Source organism: Nematostella vectensis, chromosome 8 (assembly GCF_932526225.1).
Source record: "Nematostella vectensis chromosome 8, jaNemVect1.1, whole genome shotgun sequence".
NCBI classification, from domain to species: domain Eukaryota; kingdom Metazoa; phylum Cnidaria; class Anthozoa; order Actiniaria; family Edwardsiidae; genus Nematostella; species Nematostella vectensis.
In genome coordinates, this window is record NC_064041.1 from 1,873,800 (window position 1) to 1,890,896 (window position 17,097).

The window sequence follows — 17,097 nt, forward strand, 5'->3', positions numbered from 1 at the left end:
CTATATGTACATAAGACTACCGTAATCAAGGTATCATTTCCCCCGTGTTGAGCTCATTTTAGTTTATGCACCCCACCCCCCTACCCCATCTAACACCCCCTTAATCGAGCCTTTATGCGCCAGGGCATCAATTTGTAATGGGATATACGTAGTTTGGCCTATCCCGTGAGCATTTGCACACGAGTTTCTTGAGAGCTTTGTTGTACTCAGGCATTCTGTACATGTAAATAAGTGGATCCCATAACGGGTTGAGCCCACAAAACAGGTTGATAGCCAAGTGCTCCACCACGCTCAGTTTCCTTTGAATATCTCTCGGAAGTTGCCACAGAACCAGGCTAGGAAACCATGACAACAGTGACGTCAGTATGACCAAAAGCAACGTCATCGCGAGTTTCCGCTCCTTCTGTACAGCGAGTTGTGAGGTGTTGTTGTGCTGCTGGTGTTGGAGCTTGACTTTGATGAAGATGACGAGATACGAGACAGCAATTATAAATAACGCCAGTATGGCTAACAAGGCGCCGGATTGTGCAATCACATTAAATTCGGCTATCGCTGCCAGCAGAAAGATCACAACAACGAACCACGTGACTATGCAGCATGCTACGTACATCCGGGGATCACTGTTTCGATGACGTAATGGCCAGACTGTTGCGAACATGCGCTCCAGGGAGATGAGTGTGAGGGTAAACAGGTGAACACCGGTGAGGACCACGAACGTACGGATGGGAGCACTCAGGGGGTTATCAGACGATCTGGGGAAAAACTGGAAATCCCCATCTAACGTCACGTGACTGATATCAATATTAATGAGGTAGTTGCACATCATTGGTGAAAAAACAGCTCCGTTGAGTGCGTCAGAGATGGCGAGATTGATCACCAGGTAAATGCTCTTCTTGCGTAGATGGCGGTTAATGAGGAATGTTGCTATGGCAAGTAGATTCATAGCAAAGATAACTGGGCCTCCGACAGCTACCATAGTTGATATGAAATACTGAAGGACCTTTCTGGGGGTTTCGTTTTCTTGAAAATCCGTAGAATTCATGTTCAGTCACTCTCCACGTTTAATACTAGTGATCAGAAACAAAAGTGCACAAACAAAACCAAACTTTCCTTCAGGCGGTGAATCCTCTAATATCATGGGACGAAACAGCATTCATAGAATTCGATATAGGTATTGGTTCACCTTTTAAGTTTTCAAGGTAGATTATTCCGCCGCATACTTATACTTTTCTTTCCCTTGGTGTAGTTTTTTCTAACCATTTTACGCCTTTGTGTTTGATGTCATGTCCTTATGATAACTCCAGTGGCAATGCTATAAAATTTGAATGAATCTTCCTTACCAAAAATGCGATTCGAGGCAAAATCGACGTCTAAATTTGTTTAAATGTCTCGAATACACAAAGGAAGTGCGCCAGGTGTAGCCATATAGTTCTCAGGTGACGAAATAGACGAAAACAAATAACATGACTATATATATGCGGTGTGAAACTTGCAGCCGGCCAAAGATGAAGAAAAAAGGTTAAAAAGTCACAAGAAAGTAATAAGAACTTGATGTTGTTTGCCTTTAACTGGTGTTTCTTCGGATAGTGTAGGAGCAATAAAACAAATATTAATAAGAAGTGATAAAATAACATTACAGGTAAAAACTTTCACCAATCAAGATCGGTGAAAAACTCCCATCGATAACGATCAACCTCTGGTCGTATATTAGCTGAAACCATTACGAATATAAAACGGATTAACGGAAAGACTGGTGTGTGGGATTCATGTACGGTTTGGTCTCTGTATTATTTGTAAAGCATACGACTTCACAAATAGGTTAGCGTCTCATTTATTTGAACAGTATTCGATTACATTTTTTTATAAGAACGTAAGAACAAGGCTGGCTCGTTCTTACTTTTGGATCATCTAAGGCTGGAGATGCTCTTAAGGTTTTTTTAGATTTTAGTGTATATAAAAATATCATTCGCAATGAACAGTTAGAACAGTTAGAAACATATGATCAATAGAAATTATATTAAGGTTTGTATTAAGAAAACAATTTGATTCTACAGTTTAGAACCCATAACACAAACAAAACAATATTTTGCTGCTATCTGAGCCTTGGAGTGTTCTCTTATCATGTTCTTAAAATTTGGTGAAATCTCAGGCTGGACTTTCTTATAAAAAGGTTTTTATATTAAAAAAGAGTATACAAACAAATGTTTGCGCTGTACACATAAAAGACCATACCTTTCTAATAACTTCGATCGTATCATTGTATTAAAGCTAAAAACATTATCTTTCAACAAACAAAAATGCGATAAAAATTGCTATTAGCCCACAGTATTAGTAATTCATATTTTATAAACTGTTGTTGCTAGGCAATTTTGAGTTTTGTTTTGTAGATATTTTAGTTGGATCAATCACCATTGACATCGTCCTATCCTGCGAGAATTTTATTATATAGTTTAGATTAGTAGTCTAGTGGCTCACAGAAGTAGGAGTAAAAAGCCAAGAATCAATTTTAGTGTTAGTTTATTAGTATTAGATTCTCGCTCATGCTATGATATAAACAAACCCCGGATTCTCGGAACCAAGTGGGGAGTGGCCTGAATTTAGATGTCTGCATTAGAAAATATCAAGGTCTATTTGAAAAAAAAATGATAGATAAAGCAGGCCCGTGCATAGGATTTTTCTTGGGGGGGGGGAGTGCGAACCCGAAAAAAGTGGACCTATTTTTTCTGGGGGGAGGGGAGTTTTCTGATAAAAATCTGCGTTCGCACCCTCCCCCCCCCAAAAAAAATCGGCCTGTAAAGCCTGGTACTTATATGGAAGTGTTGGTGGTTATTTTCAGCGATTGTTGGAATAAGAATATAGAAATGATTACGTATTATTTAACGAGGTTTCGGCAATTCTGCCTTTATCAGGAATAACAAGACTAAAGAAAATCGCCTCAGTGGTAGAAAATCCGATGGAAATAGCTGTTTTTATGAAACTCGGTATTGGGAGCGTAGACTGGGAGTGATTGATAGGAAGTCTGTCAAGTGCTAGCTCTCAGCTGGACAAAGAGAGAATGCTGTATAAACTCCAGGGTATCAGCTGGTGCAGCTTGCGACGCCTTCAAGCTAGCGAATACGACTAACATTTCATATAAGCTGTAAGCCTGCGATGGGTCTGCTTGGTATTTTACTGTTTAGTAGTTTGACAATCTGCGTCTTACCGGAACTCGGTGAGTACAAGGAATGCTTATAACGTAAAGGGAATGGGGCATTTTTAGAAAAAAAATACAAAATCGCCGTTTGAATCTTTTTATATTAATGGCCATAACAACCTTCATGAAATTGAGAAGTCGAGCAAGCTTTATTTGGTTGACTTTGGTTGAATAAAGGGGACCGCATGTAGGCTGTTCTGTGTTAATAATCTCCATCTGCCCTAAGTCAACGCAACAATAAAAAATGAAACTGACACGCTGGGGCCTACATGTTGTAACGTGCAAACAAACTAGTTGTACTCTGTGACTTTTCTAGGCTCCACGTGTGGTCAACGTCCCGGTTGGACCCGAATCGTTGGGGGACATGATGCAGCACCTCATTCATGGCCCTGGCAGGTGTCGTTACGCGAGGAGCTAGGACATACATGTGGAGGGACCTTGATCGCTCCTGAGTGGGTGGTGACTGCTACCCATTGCATAATCATGAATCCTTCGCCAAGTAGCTACACCGTCGCGTTGGGTTAGTATGTCGTCTCTGGTTATGAAGACGTGTTGGGCTAGTATGACGTGTTGGGTTAGTATGTCGTCTCTGGTCATCAAGACGTGTTGGGCTAGTATGACGTGTTGGGTTAGTATGTCGTCTCTGGTTATCAAGACGTGTTGGGCTAGTATGACGTGTTGGGTTAGTATGACGTGTTGGGTTAGTATGACGTGTTAGGTTAGTATGACGCGTTGGGTTAGTATGACGTGTTGGGTTAGTATGACGTGTTGGGTTAGTATGACGTGTTAGGTTAGTATGACGCGTTGGGTTAGTATGACGTGTAGGGTTAGTATGACGTGTTAGGTTAGTATGACGCGTTGGGTTAGTATGACGCGTTGGGCTAGTATGACGTGTTGGGTTAGTATGTCGTCTTGGGTTATCATGACGTGTTGGGTCAGTATGACGTGTTTGGCTTGTATGAAGTGTTGGGCTAGTATGACCTGTAGGGTTAGTATGTCTTGTTGGGCTAGTATGACGTGTTGGGCTAGTATGACGTGTTGGGTTAGTATGACGTGTTGGGTTAATATGACGTGTTGGGTTAGTATGACGTGTTGGGTTAGTATGACGTGTTGGGTTAGTATGACGTGTTTGACTTGTATGACGTGTTGGGTTAGTATGAAGTGTTGGGTTAGTATGACGTGTTGGGTTAGTATGACGTGTTGGGTTAATATGACGTGTTGGGTTAGTATGACGTGTATCGTTATTATGTCGAGTTGGGCTCGTATGGCGTGAGCTAGTATAGTGTGTTGCTGATTTGAAAGGTCATCGCGAGAATTTGCCTTTTGCCCGGCAGAGGAGAAAAAAACAGAAAACAAAGAGTTCTTTTGTTTTTTGACAACCATATGAATATTGACTGTCGCATGATCTGATGCGATTCGACCACGTTTCTGCGTTCTCGTCATTAAGGCCTTCAGCTAAAAGGGGAGTGATTAGCTAAAGGGGAGTGATTAGCTACAAGGGTTGTGATAAGCTATAAGGGGAGTGATTAGCTACAAGGGGAGTGATTAGCTACAAGGGGAGTGATTAGCTAAAAAGGGAGCGATTAGCTGCCTGGGTAGTGATTAGCTACAAGGGGAGTGATGAGCTAAAAAGGGAGCGATTAGCTGCCTGGGTAGTGATTAGCTACAAGGGGAGTGATTAGCTACAAGGGGAGTGATTAGCTAAAGGGGAGCGATTAGCTATAAGGGGAGTGATTAGCTACAAGGGGAGTGATTAGCTACAAGGGGAGTGATTAGCTACAAGGGGAGTGATTAGCTAAAAAGGGAGCGATTAGCTGCCTGGGTAGTGATTAGCTACAAGGGGAGTGATTAGCTACAAGGGGAGTGATTAGCTTCAAGGGGAGTGATTAGCTACAAGGGGAGTGATTAGCTAAAGGGGAGCGATTAGCTATAAGGGGAGTGATTAGCTACAAGGGGAGTGATTAGCTAAAAAGGGAGCGATTAGCTGCCTGGGTAGTGATTAGCTACAAGGGAAGTGATTAGCTACAAGGGGAGTGATTAGCTAAAGGGTAGCGATTAGCTATAAGGGGAGTGATTAGCTACAAGGGGAGTGATTAGCTAAAAAGGGAGCGATTAGCTGCCTGGGAAGTGATTAGCTACAAGGGAAGTGATTAGCTACAAGGGGAGTGATTAGCTACAAGGGGAGTGATTAGCTAAAGGGGAGCGATTAGCTGCCTGGGTAGTGATTAGCTACAAGGGGAGTGATTAGCTAAAGGGGAGCGATTAGCTATAAGGGGAGTGATTAGCTACAAGGGGAGTGATTAGCTAAAAAGGGAGCGATTAGCTGCCTGGGTAGTGATTAGCTACAAGGGAAGTGATTAGCTACAAGGGGAGTGATTAGCTAAAGGGTAGCGATTAGCTACAAGGGTAGTGATTAGCTACAAGGGGAGTGATTAGCTTCAAGGGGAGTGATTAGCTACAAGGGGAGTGATTAGCTAAAAAGGGAGCGATTAGCTGCCTGGGTAGTGATTAGCTACAAGGGGAGTGATTAGCTTCAAGGGGAGTGATTAGCTACAAGGGGAGTGATTAGCTAAAGGGGAGCGATTAGCTATAAGGGGAGTGATTAGCTGCCTGGGTAGTGATTAGCTACAAGGGAAGTGATTAGCTACAAGGGGAGTGATTAGCTAAAGGGTATCGATTAGCTACAAGGGTAGTGATTAGCTACAAGGGGAGTGATTAGCTTCAAGGGGAGTGATTAGCTACAAGGGGAGTGATTAGCTAAAAAGGGAGCGATTAGCTGCCTGGGTAGTGATTAGCTACAAGGGGAGTGATTAGCTTCAAGGGGAGTGATTAGCTACAAGGGGAGTGATTAGCTACAAGGGGAGTGATTAGCTAAAAAGGGAGCGATTAGCTGCCTGGGTAGTGATTAGCTACAAGGGGAGTGATTAGCTACAAGGGGAGTGATTAGCTACAAGGGGAGTGATTAGCTACAAGGGGAAAGATTAGCTGCAAGGGAAGTGATTAGCTTACTTGACTTGAATAAGGAGAATCATATCGATTCATCCCGAATGCGGAAAAAAATGCAGGGTTCAATCTTTAAGGACCTACAAACCTTTTGGCTTTTTCTTGCTCCTTTACTTGATCTACTCATGACTTGGCTCTCCGCTTGCTGATGTTTATTAAAACAGTTATGTACGGATTAAACACCACCCCACTCACAGCATTCATTTTCTTTAGGGGCTCACAGAAGATTGAGCTCCAACACTGCCGAACAGGTCATTAAAGTCAAACGAATATTCAAGCACAGCGGTTTCTCCATGTGGAGGTATCGTGATGACATCGCTCTGCTTCAACTTGAGAGACCCGCGCAGCTGAACGACAGGGTCAACGTTGCCTGTCTCCCCTCCCCTGGGGATGTGCCGCCTGTAGGGTCCAAGTGCTGGCTGACGGGTACGATCCCTCCCATGAAATTATCCCTTGTTAGAGGGCGCGCGCTCACTTGGGTGGTCTCGCTCTTCACTCCAAAGAAAGGGGACGACAAATGGACAATTCAAGACTCACCCCTCATGATATCTAGTGCATTATGGGTAGGGAGTTGTGCGGTCCGTTTAATCAGATGGATTCTCTTGCTTTTTACTTCAAAGTATAGGAACAATGCAGGATCCGTCTTTGAGTTTGTATCAAGTGCATTACGGCTGCGCTATTTTAAATTCTCTTGCTCTTTCAAGGGATTGGAGAGATTTCACGCCTCCCTGATATTCTCCAACTCACTTTCGAAAGATCGATTCTATTCCTTTAATTCTCTCGTTATTTACTTTAAAAAATAAAGCGGATTTCAAAACTCCTTCCTGATGCTACCCCTATATATCATGGGGAGGTTGATACTTCCATTTAATAAGTTGAATTCTCTCGTCTAACGTAACAGGATGGGGGCGACAGGTAGACAGCTCGGGACCCCTCCCTGATATCCTCCAGCAAGCACGAATACCCATCGCCTCTCATGAGGACTGCAAGCGAAAGTACGGCTCGGGGATCTACAGCTATACTCACTTGTGTGCCGGGGAGGCGAAACCCAACGCTGCGGGAGCCTGTCAGGGGGATAGTGGAGGACCTTTGGTCTGCGAGCGCAATGGACAATGGACGCTTTATGGAGTCGTGAGCTTCGGCGCGGGAAACTGTGAAGTGACCAGCTACACGGTGTACACTAAAGTCAGCAATTATTTAGACTGGATAACGAAACGGGCAGGAAGTAAGTTACTGGAACTTCGACATTAGGTGTCCTTATTAACTTGTTTTTATTATAGAATTTATCAAAACAATACGGCAGCATATGCTGAATGATTCCTCCGACAAATCAAATGCGAGATGTTTAAACATTGAAGACTCTCAAAATGATTTTACGATCTCAAACCTCACTTGTCATTCGTCAGAAGTCAACGTAAACAAACATACTTAGTTTTAGTGTTTGCCAGGGCCAAAGCGCCCATTGAGGCTGAGGGGGAAAAAAGACCCACATTTTCTATATGGTACCCCAGTTTTTTTATGGTTTCTGTGTGGTACCCCTTACATCAAATTGTTCACTCCCCCATCTCCCTTATTTTCTTTTTTTAACGTAACCTTGACATCACTTAACGATTTACTGGTTCATACATTTTTTCAACTTTCTGCATGAAGACGTAGCTTAGTGAAGATACCGTTTCCCAACAGATCTCGGAGTCGTCGGTACATATCCACCTCTCATGACGTCACTACCCCCGGTAACCACCAGGCGAACCGCGGAGCCATCGACGCCGAAGCCAACTTCCGCCCCAACAAAACCCAATCCGACAACAAGACCAGACTCGGGTTAGACCCAAATGTATAAACGTGTATTTTAAAGGTTTATGAAAAAAATTCTAAAAAAAAAATTGTTATCGTATTTCTTCCTAGAATAACTTCGTCACCGGGATTTTAACGGTTTATATTCTGGATTTGTTTTAGGTTGCGTCGATAAGGCCACTAACTGTAAAACTGCAGTGTCCATGTGCTACAGCCCCACCGTCAAACGATACTGCGTAAAAACATGCAGCGCATGTAAGAAAAAGAGAGATGAGGGCAAAGATGATGATAAAGCTGGGAGAGGGAAATGCGGTGGCAAGGGGGAGTGATGATTTGTTACACCGCAAGGTGGAGGTATACAGGGGGAGCGGAGAGGTGATAGCGTTTGGACCTGATTAAGTGTACAAGGGGAGAGGGGATAGAGGTTGACTTTGGGTGATAGTCTTTGCGTGTGGACCTAATAATTGCGAAGTGTACAGGGAAAAGGGAGAAAGGTCGACTGTGTGGGATAGTCTTTGTGTGTGGACCTGATTATTGCGAAGTGTACAGGGAAAGGGGAGAAAGGTCGACTGTGTGGGATAGTCTTTGTGTGTGGACCTGATTATTGCGAAGTGTAGGGGGAAAGGGGAGAAAGGTTGACTGGGTGATAGTTTTTGTTTATGGACCTGATTATTGCGGAGTGTACAGGGAGAGGTGTTGACTGAGAGTGGTAGTCTTCGTGTGTGGACCTGATAATTGCGAAGTGTACAGGGAGGGGGATTGACTGAGAGTGAGTCTTCGTGTGTGGACCTGACTATTGCAGAGTGTACAGGGAGAGGAGAGAAATGTTGACTGAGAGTGGTAGTCTTCGTGTACTGACCTGATTATTGTGAAGAGTACAGGGAGAGAGGTTGACTTAGAGTGGTAGTCTTTGTGTACTGACCTGATTATTGTGAAGCGTGTGATGGGGCAGAGGAGGAGGGTAAGGTGATTTTTTTTCTTTTGACAAAAAAAATAATGTAATCAATGAATTAGGTTATAATATTCCAGGACACCTTATAAACAGCTGTATATAACTGTAGATAATTATCGCCTCTTGTTACACGCTTGTCCTTTACATTGGGTCTCTAAAAGAACTTCACATTGTTCACATTGTTATTTTTATTTTTTAGGTTGAAGAACAAGCCAGGGACAGTATTAGAATTAACATAAAGATGTCAATAAAACACACATCAAACTTCAAAGCTCTAGATATCCATATTGAGAGTCTGAAAGTTTTAGTCAGAAAATCCATGTAATCTCCCCACTCCCCTTCCTTCCCCCCAAAAAAACCCTAACTCTTACTTCTTGTCGGGGTGTTGTTGAGCGTTTTCATTCAGAACAACAAGGACCTCAAGAGCAGTAGATAAGTACAGGAGTTTCCCATATATAAGAACCTGCTTTCTACAAGGTTGGCCTAAACATTTTGAGCAATTTCTTATACATTTACTGCAAGGTTCTTATATAAAAGTGTATAAAATACCAAATGTTAGCCTAACAGGTTCTTAATTTCCAGGTTCTTATAGGTTGGGAACTACTGTTGTAAGTATAATCAAACGACTTTGCGAGCTTGCCCGATGAAATCTGGCGTCGGCTACGAAATACTCAATTTCTTATACTCTCCCTGGCGTTGGTCACAATTAGATCTTTTAGCTTAAATATCCCTATCACAGACATGGACCAAGCCCTATGGCTGCGCGCCGTTTTCTCGCTGTTTGCTGCGTTGTTTGCTGCGTTTCATGCTATGGGCAGCGAGGGTTTGCGACGAAGCTTATAGTACATGTAGAACGTGGCCGCAGACAGTGCGTACCTAGGCAGATAGAAATATATGGAAAGTATGAGAACTAGGAATTCTACATCGATATCTGACAAAAGGTTACATAGACAAAGAAAAAAACATGGAAAGTATAAGGGCATGTTCAAGAGCTACCATGGGGGAAGGGGGTGGGTGGGTTGGGGAAATCCTATAATAAGTCTTATTATCTTAGAAAAAACTAATACACTGACGAAGGCAATTATTGATTCACCCCCTCTCGAAAAAATAACCCCCTATTAAATCTCAGCTCCTACATTGTGTATTTTAATTTTTTAAAAAGTCCCTACCTCCTCCACCCTGCCAATATCTTTTACGGGCACCTTTACTCACAGGTCAAGCTCCCCTTGTTGAATAATGACCGGTTCTTTATATTTGATTCATTTTTGATTTATTGAATGATGGGGCACCAGAGGCTAGTATTGCTCACCAGGTGATGATGTACTGAAGGTGTTCATTGCGGAGATATACACGTGTCTGGCCGCCTATCGGCCCACCAGGGATGGTACTAGCTTGAATACACAAGGAAAACGGTATAAAAAAGGTATAGATGGATGGGTGCCAGGAATGGTACTAGCTTGAATACACAAGGAAAACGGTATAATAGAGGTATAGACGGATGGGCGCCAGGGATGGTAATACAGACAGCTCTGTCCTTGCGCATTTTACTCTGCTATTAAAACACATCATTACAATGGGCAGAGAAAAAGAAAACAATGACTAAATAAAACAACAAAAAAATACTGAAAGTAGCTCCTGTTACTACATATTCTTGGGTAAGTGGTCCCGGGGTGTCTGTAACAGCGAGGATTGACTGCAGCAAAAAAAGCAGACATAGAGAATGCTTTAGAATATCCACCAAGGATAGGAGAATGTAGAGGAACTTGATTGTGAATTTACACTTGCTCACAACCTATTGATCGCCCATTGATTGAGAACAAGGTTGGTTAAATGCAGAGGGTCATGGAAAACAACTAATAGCCTTCAAGGAAGCCGCACATGATAGCGGGCGTCACCCGCTCACTTCTGCGTCTGGATTCGCTTTTCCCATATTTCAAGATCTTAAGGCTCTTATTAGCGGCTGACCCCAGTGGGAATATAGTACCTTTAAATACCATTGACTCTAAGTAAAACAGTATCTGAACCATCGTAATTAAGCTTTCTATCTGTAATGAGAGTGGTTAGCTTCCCAAATCTATAATGTTACCTGCATCAGCATCAACTTGTATTGGCAGACAGTCCGCCACCTCCGCCATAGCCTCAGCATCCCTGTGGTGCCAACGGTTCCTTGAAGCGTCATCCTTAGGAGCAAATGGCGCGCGCTGAAACAAACAAATACTATGAAACACATACCCAGACGTTACAATCAATTGGACTATGGAACAAGTCACAATTGAACTATGAAACGCATACCGAGACGTTACAATTAATTGGACTAGGAAACACATACCAAGACATTACAATTAATTGGGCTATGAAACACATACCAAGACATTACAATTAACTGGGCTATGAAACACATACCAAGATGTTACAATTAATTGGGCTATGAAACACATACCAAGACGTTACAATTAATTGGACTATGAAACACATACCAAGACATTACAATTTATTGGGCTATGAAACACATACCAAGACGTTACAATTAACTGGCCTATGAAACACATACCAAGACGTTACAATTAATTGGGCTATAAAAACATACCAAGACGTTACAATTAATTGGACTATAAAACACATACCAAGACGTTACAATTAATTGGGCTATGAAACACATACCAAGACGTTACAATTAATTGGACTATAAAACACATACCAAGACGTTACATTTAATTGGGCTATGAAACACATACCAAGACGTTACAATTAATTGGGCTATGAAACACATACCAAGACGTACAATTAATTGGGCTATGAAACACATACCAAGACATTACAATTAATTGGGCTATGAAACACATACCAAGACGTTACATTTAATTGGGCTATTAAACACATACCAAGACGTTACAATTAATTGGGCTATGAAACACATACCAAGACGTACAATTAATTGGGCTATGAAACACACACCAAGACGTTACAATTAATTGGGCTATGAAACACATACCTAGACGTTACAATTAATTGGACTTATAATATAATTGCCCAAAATGAAGCCAACTTCCAGAACTTCAAGAAACATGAGAAAGGAATAAGGGGAAGGCATGCGTTACACAAAGAGCGGCTGCTTACCACTGCGACCAGGGCCTATCTTTTCTTATTGTTTGGATCGACAGCGTCTTTAAAGATTAAACCCACCGCTTCCAAAGGGGTGGTAATATAGTTCAACCAGCTCTGATGTTACTGTTTGTAAAAACTCAATCACAAGGCTGTGCATACCTTGTCGTTCTTCCTGATGAAGCCAGTGATAGTCACCTCTCCACTAACCTGTATAACAAAAACAACAACTAATATATTAAACAACAAATAAAACGAGCAACTAATAAAAACAACTACTTTATTCACATGAATGCAAGACAAAAATGTTCCTTTTAAGTTTACAATAACAGGTACACCCCCTTCCTGGAAACAATAAAGGGTGTTTTAGATCCATTCTATTGCCTGCCCACATTTCTGCTGGCACCACGCCCTGAAGAGGACACGAGAAAGCATGAAATGCCTCCTTGAGCAGGACACAATGTCGGCAATAAATGCATGCCTGCGCAATCTAATGTGCACAAGGCAAGGTTCTCTTGCTTGCTTTGGGGACCTCAATCAACCCATGTGAGTCCGCACTGTACATCATTGAGAATAGACGGGTGTTGGGCAAAGTGGGTTGATGAATGCATCATTTTTAGTGTATGTGTTTTCAGGTCTAGTTCAGCATTGTATATGTTACACTAACTAATAGCATCCAAGCTCATTGGCCACCTGTCATCACGCAGTGCTTGTTTTATTTATTTTAAGTTCTATTTGTATCAAAAACCAACATTGCCTTATAGGTACTCCATTTCCTTGTTCTCTTAATGCCCCTTGGCTCCCAGTTTTATGTACCACCCGTTGCCTTTTGACTAGTACCTGGTCTACCTTCTGGTGATAAACCTTGTACTAGAACAAAGGAAAGGATGCTTAACGTTTCAAAGAGCTCTTAGAAATATCCCATTCATTATTAACTTTAATATATTACACATTTATGTGTGCGTATTACTTTGGCCCTTGGTTGTTTTCTCATAATTCTATTGTTACTCACTACTCTTTCACCAATATGCACACCTTACCCCTTTTTTGCATTTTCGCTCACTACCTATACACTATTCACCTTCCACTAACCTACCCACTATCCCCTTTCATGCCTACCCCTTGATCCTATAGGTGCTATACTGTTGTACAAACGCACTTTTAACCAGCAAAATTCACCTTCCATCTACCCATACAGCACCACTATCTCCCTTTTAGCCTACCACTTCACCCTTCCGTAGGTGCCAGTGTATGAATACCAACAAACCAACAGCATCAAACTTCATTAACATGTTATTCTGTACCTGTCCTTCTGGTCTTTTTTCTGCATCTATCTTGGCCTTGGGGACCCAACCTCTATTAACTAGAATTGTTTCTCTGTTGAAAGATGAGCAAACAATACCAAGCATTGTAAATATATTGATATATTATATGTAGGTAAACCAAATAGACAAATGTTACTGCTAGTTTCAACTCTAATTAACATGAAACATACTTTAACAGTATTTTGAATCTTGCATCCACACACATAAACACAATGACTTGCTGATGGATTTCATTAATCGTACAGTATAACCAAATAACAATGATCCAGGGATGTAGGGTGGGGCACTGGGGGCACGTGCCCCCCACCCAAATATCTGGAAAAATTATTGATAAATAAACCCCTTCTGACGGCTGTGATATTGGCGGATAATGTCCAAGGATCAGAATATGGTACGAAAAATAAATAATAAGCAGTTGGCTGAGAAGCGAAGTTTTCAATGTTGATATGTCTTCTGTGCGTGTGTTGAAATGTCTTTTGCGCACGCGTTGATGGCACTGGAAAGAGGCTACAAGCGTTTGCTCTTGTGAAATTCTTTGTTATCTCTTTTTCATTTCAGGATAAATTCTATACAATTCTCATTATGATAATTCTATAAAGGGAATAACATTCTTTCTGTGCCTTCAGAGCGTTTTTAAAACCTTGGTGTTTGTTTGAGTTATTGAGCAGACGAAAAGCAAGTTTTGACTGCACAAACAGGACACAGGACAGACATCACTTTGGCTGGACATTATCACCTGATATTTGTCCTGTGAAAATGTGCACATGACCCACATTGACCAACGAGCGTGTGTGAAAATTCATCACTGGGATAAAAAAGGAAATGTCCAGTAGGGGCGTGGCTGTGCCCCCTAATCTTTTCTTAATGTTTCTGTATCACGCCCCCCACACCACATTTGATGCCTGCTACAGCTATGTGATCTATTCGGTAAAGACACTAACAACCGTTCACCAGACTCGAGTTACTGTACGTACCATTATTAGCACTTACCCTGTTTGTGCCAAGGTGAAGGGTGTAAAGACACGTTCAACAGACTTGAGTTACGTACCATTATTATTAGCACTTACCCTGTTTGTGCCAAGGTGAAGGGTGTAATGACATTATTTGCACTTACCCTGTTTGTGCCAAGGTGAAGGGTGTAATGGCATGTTCACCAGATTTGAGTTACGTACCATTATTAGCACTTACCCTGTTTGTGCCAAGGTGAAGGGTGTAATGACATGTGCACCAGACTTCGGTTGCCTCCCAAGGCCTCCACTCTCAGCAGAACCCTCATACAAAGATCTTGGGAACACATGGAACTCCTGCTCATGATTGAACTGTCCAGTCAGACGAATACGCCGATACTCTAGTGCAGTAGTGTCAAGATCATCTAAACTAAACAATAAATATTAATTATTATTCCTTGGGTACATAGAAGAAATCAGACCTTGACTATTAAATTGCGGAAGCCACAGGGAGGCAAAAAAAGCTGACTTATCTTGGGATTGAGCCCTGGTCCACTGGCTTGGGAAGCAAAGCTTGTATTACTGAGCTACTGTATTGCTGTGATTCATCAGCCATGGGAAAACCTAATGCCTTTTTATTATCATTTCAATGGGGAAAGTATGAACAGTATAAAAACAAGCTTACTTTTCTGGTGGGTCCAGCGGTGGCGCGGTGGTCCTCTCTTCCAGCGACTTAATGAGACCAAGTTTCCACTGAAGTCTAAAGACCTGCCATGTCCCAAGTCCAAAGGCGGACACTGGTATGACGAGCATCAGTAGGTGGAGCTTAGACCCAGAGTCTTGTTGAGCTTGGGTTTGACAACATCTTGTCACTAGCCCTGAAAAGGAATGTGCAACATCTTGTCACTAGCCCTGAAAAGGCATGTGGCTAGTAAGAGCAATTGCATCCCAATACAGTATACAAAGGTGGTAGACAGAACTGTGAACTGTGTTCCTTTGAACAGGGTGGTAAAGGGTGTTTTTGTGAAACGACCTTTGGCCATTTTTCACTGCCAAGAAATGTGAAATATTCCATTTCGATGTCTGGGAAACGTGATCCAACTCTCCTGTGAACTGAGATTTAACACTTTTGAGTCTCTGTGAACCGAGATTTAGCTTATCCATGTTATTGTAGTTCAGTTATGGTAATTTTCTTAATGCCGTTTGCTTCAGCCTGTGAAACATGAAAAAGTCATTTTTGGTCTGTGAAAACATGCTCCATATGCAACCTACCACCCTTTCAGAAGAACTGTTTACTGAAATATGTGTCAAATATTGGCTGTTTTCTCCTAGCTAAAGTACCTAGTGCCAGTCCCCACTCCTTGCAACTCTTGTAGGCCAGCCTTAAGGGTGTACTGGCATCTGTTGCTAAGGAAAAGTGAATATAGCATAAAGCCTTGTAGAAAGTCATAAGGGTCTGATATTTGCCAAGTTGACCACCACAAGTGTGCTGACGATTACAATGACGTTACCCTGTGACGTCATAATGTGACGTCATAGATACAGATAAAAGCAAATATTTTAAGTAAAATTGCTCGAAAACAAATATTGAATACGTTTTATGAATGTTTAGGGTGGGTGCATTAAGCCAAGCATGCGTTTTAGAAATGATTGAAAAATTGGTTTTTTTTTCAAAGGTCCTGAAATCCAGATTATTCTATATAATTTTAGTTTCTAATACATTAACACTAAATCCATGCTTGGCCATATGAAGGAGAATTTAATAAAAAGGAATACAGAAAAAATATTGCGTTTAAAAATAACGTAGCGACAAAAAAAGTTTTTTTTAGAAAAGGCAAAACCGGAAGTGAAACAAAGCCAGCGCGTGCTCATTCGGCCTGCTCAGACACACTGATATCTCACATGATGAAATTTAAATGAAGTTTAAAAACAAATTCCAATGGTGTTTTGTGGTATTTACACTTCAAAGGAACGATATCCGTCATGTCATGATGAAAATGGAAAAAGTATTTTAAAATTCTGATACAGCGCGCCCAGGTAGTGAAAATTAAGAACTTTGGCTTCAAAAAGGTTGGCTTGACTAAATCTTCGTTTTTGCAAAATATGGGAAATATCATCACCCGAAAAGGCTGAGATCAACTTAAAGCCAATCGTTGGGAACTTGAAACGCATATTTTTGCTTCTTTTACTTCAGGAAAGCTAGGAATGATGAATTCCATGTTATGTATATGCGCACGCTCAACGCCATCAGCGTAGCAACGTCGTTACTGAGTAACACTAATGTCAGTACACCCTTAATGTGTAAGTCACTAGCAATTATTTTTTTTCCAAAATGCAAAGTCATTGTCACGTGACCTACAAAATCTGAACAACAACGCTTTTATCGAGTTTATCTCTCTTGCTTCATATAGGATCAAGATTGCAAAATAAATCATATGCATTCCATAACACTAGGTTTCCAATAAGAGCACATATCTTTGAGCACATATCTTTGTTCAATGCAGTCTTTCCATTTTTAAAACATCACCTTTTAAGTTGGAGCGTAATAGACAGAGTCCTCTTTGACCTATCCGAAACATCTTGTTACGTAATGACAACAAATCCCTAGAAATTCAAAATCATGGTAGTCAATCGGTGTGTAAAAACTGCAGTTGTAGGTACCCTTGATGTAGAATAGATTGTTATGCTAAATCTTGCAAGCAAAGACAGCGAAGAGGAGGAGAAAGCATTTGAATCCTCGAAATCTGACGGAGGAAACGACGAGGCGTTCCTTGTTAATGC

General features: G+C 41.6%; 3 protein-coding genes across 5 annotated transcripts; 1 reads left to right on the forward strand and 2 right to left on the reverse strand.

Annotated features, from left to right (window-relative positions):
- Positions 1 to 127: 127 nt before the first annotated feature.
- Positions 128 to 976, reverse strand: LOC5501299 (lysophosphatidic acid receptor 3). The gene has a single exon (XM_001622549.3). The coding sequence runs from the start codon at positions 974 to 976 to the stop codon at positions 128 to 130; it is 849 nt and encodes a 282-aa protein (XP_001622599.2).
- Positions 437 to 9,213, forward strand: LOC5501292 (chymotrypsinogen B). Of its 2 annotated transcripts, none has more exons than XM_001622556.3 (8): positions 437 to 880; positions 2,910 to 3,211; positions 3,510 to 3,713; positions 6,410 to 6,622; positions 7,098 to 7,421; positions 7,880 to 8,017; positions 8,153 to 8,344; positions 9,142 to 9,213. In XM_001622556.3, exons 2-7 carry the CDS (start codon positions 3,151 to 3,153, stop codon positions 8,317 to 8,319), a joined length of 1,107 nt encoding a protein of 368 aa, XP_001622606.2. In that variant the 5' UTR covers positions 437 to 880; positions 2,910 to 3,150; the 3' UTR covers positions 8,320 to 8,344; positions 9,142 to 9,213. The 2 variants fall into 2 exon arrangements, with proteins under 2 accessions (XP_001622606.2, XP_032225526.1); XM_032369635.2 differs by having other exon boundaries at positions 447 to 880; positions 8,153 to 8,245.
- LOC116608373 (surfeit locus protein 1-like) lies at positions 8,993 to 17,060 on the reverse strand. 2 transcript variants are annotated; one of them, XM_032369636.2, is made up of 8 exons: positions 16,844 to 17,053; positions 15,002 to 15,194; positions 14,558 to 14,746; positions 13,349 to 13,421; positions 12,207 to 12,254; positions 11,029 to 11,143; positions 10,252 to 10,333; positions 8,993 to 9,818 (listed from the first exon to the last, which is right to left on the reverse strand). In XM_032369636.2, exons 1-8 carry the CDS (start codon positions 16,893 to 16,895, stop codon positions 9,746 to 9,748), a joined length of 825 nt encoding a protein of 274 aa, XP_032225527.1. In that variant the 5' UTR covers positions 16,896 to 17,053; the 3' UTR covers positions 8,993 to 9,745. The 2 variants fall into 2 exon arrangements, with proteins under 2 accessions (XP_032225527.1, XP_048587685.1); XM_048731728.1 differs by lacking the exon at positions 8,993 to 9,818 and having other exon boundaries at positions 10,252 to 10,635; positions 16,844 to 17,060.
- Between the last annotated feature and the right edge of the window lie 37 nt (positions 17,061 to 17,097).

Bases quoted from the DNA above. Each gene is read 5' to 3' on its own strand.
- LOC5501299 (XM_001622549.3), bottom strand. From the start codon at position 976: ATGGTAGCTGTCGGAGGCCCAGTTATCTTTGCTATGAATCTACTTGCC.
- LOC5501292 (XM_001622556.3), top strand. From the start codon at position 3,151: ATGGGTCTGCTTGGTATTTTACTGTTTAGTAGTTTGACAATCTGCGTC. The intron at 6,623-7,097 runs GTACGATCCCTC...CTAACGTAACAG, and splicing joins GTCCAAGTGCTGGCTGACGG to GATGGGGGCGACAGGTAGAC. The intron at 7,422-7,879 runs GTAAGTTACTGG...GTTTCCCAACAG, and splicing joins GATAACGAAACGGGCAGGAA to ATCTCGGAGTCGTCGGTACA.
- LOC116608373 (XM_032369636.2), bottom strand. From the start codon at position 16,895: ATGTTTCGGATAGGTCAAAGAGGACTCTGTCTATTACGCTCCAACTTA. The intron at 12,255-13,348 runs GTACAGAATAAC...TTTGTTATACAG, and splicing joins AAAAAAGACCAGAAGGACAG to GTTAGTGGAGAGGTGACTAT. The intron at 9,819-10,251 runs GTGAGCAATACT...CTATCTGCCTAG, and splicing joins CTTCAGTACATCATCACCTG to GTACGCACTGTCTGCGGCCA.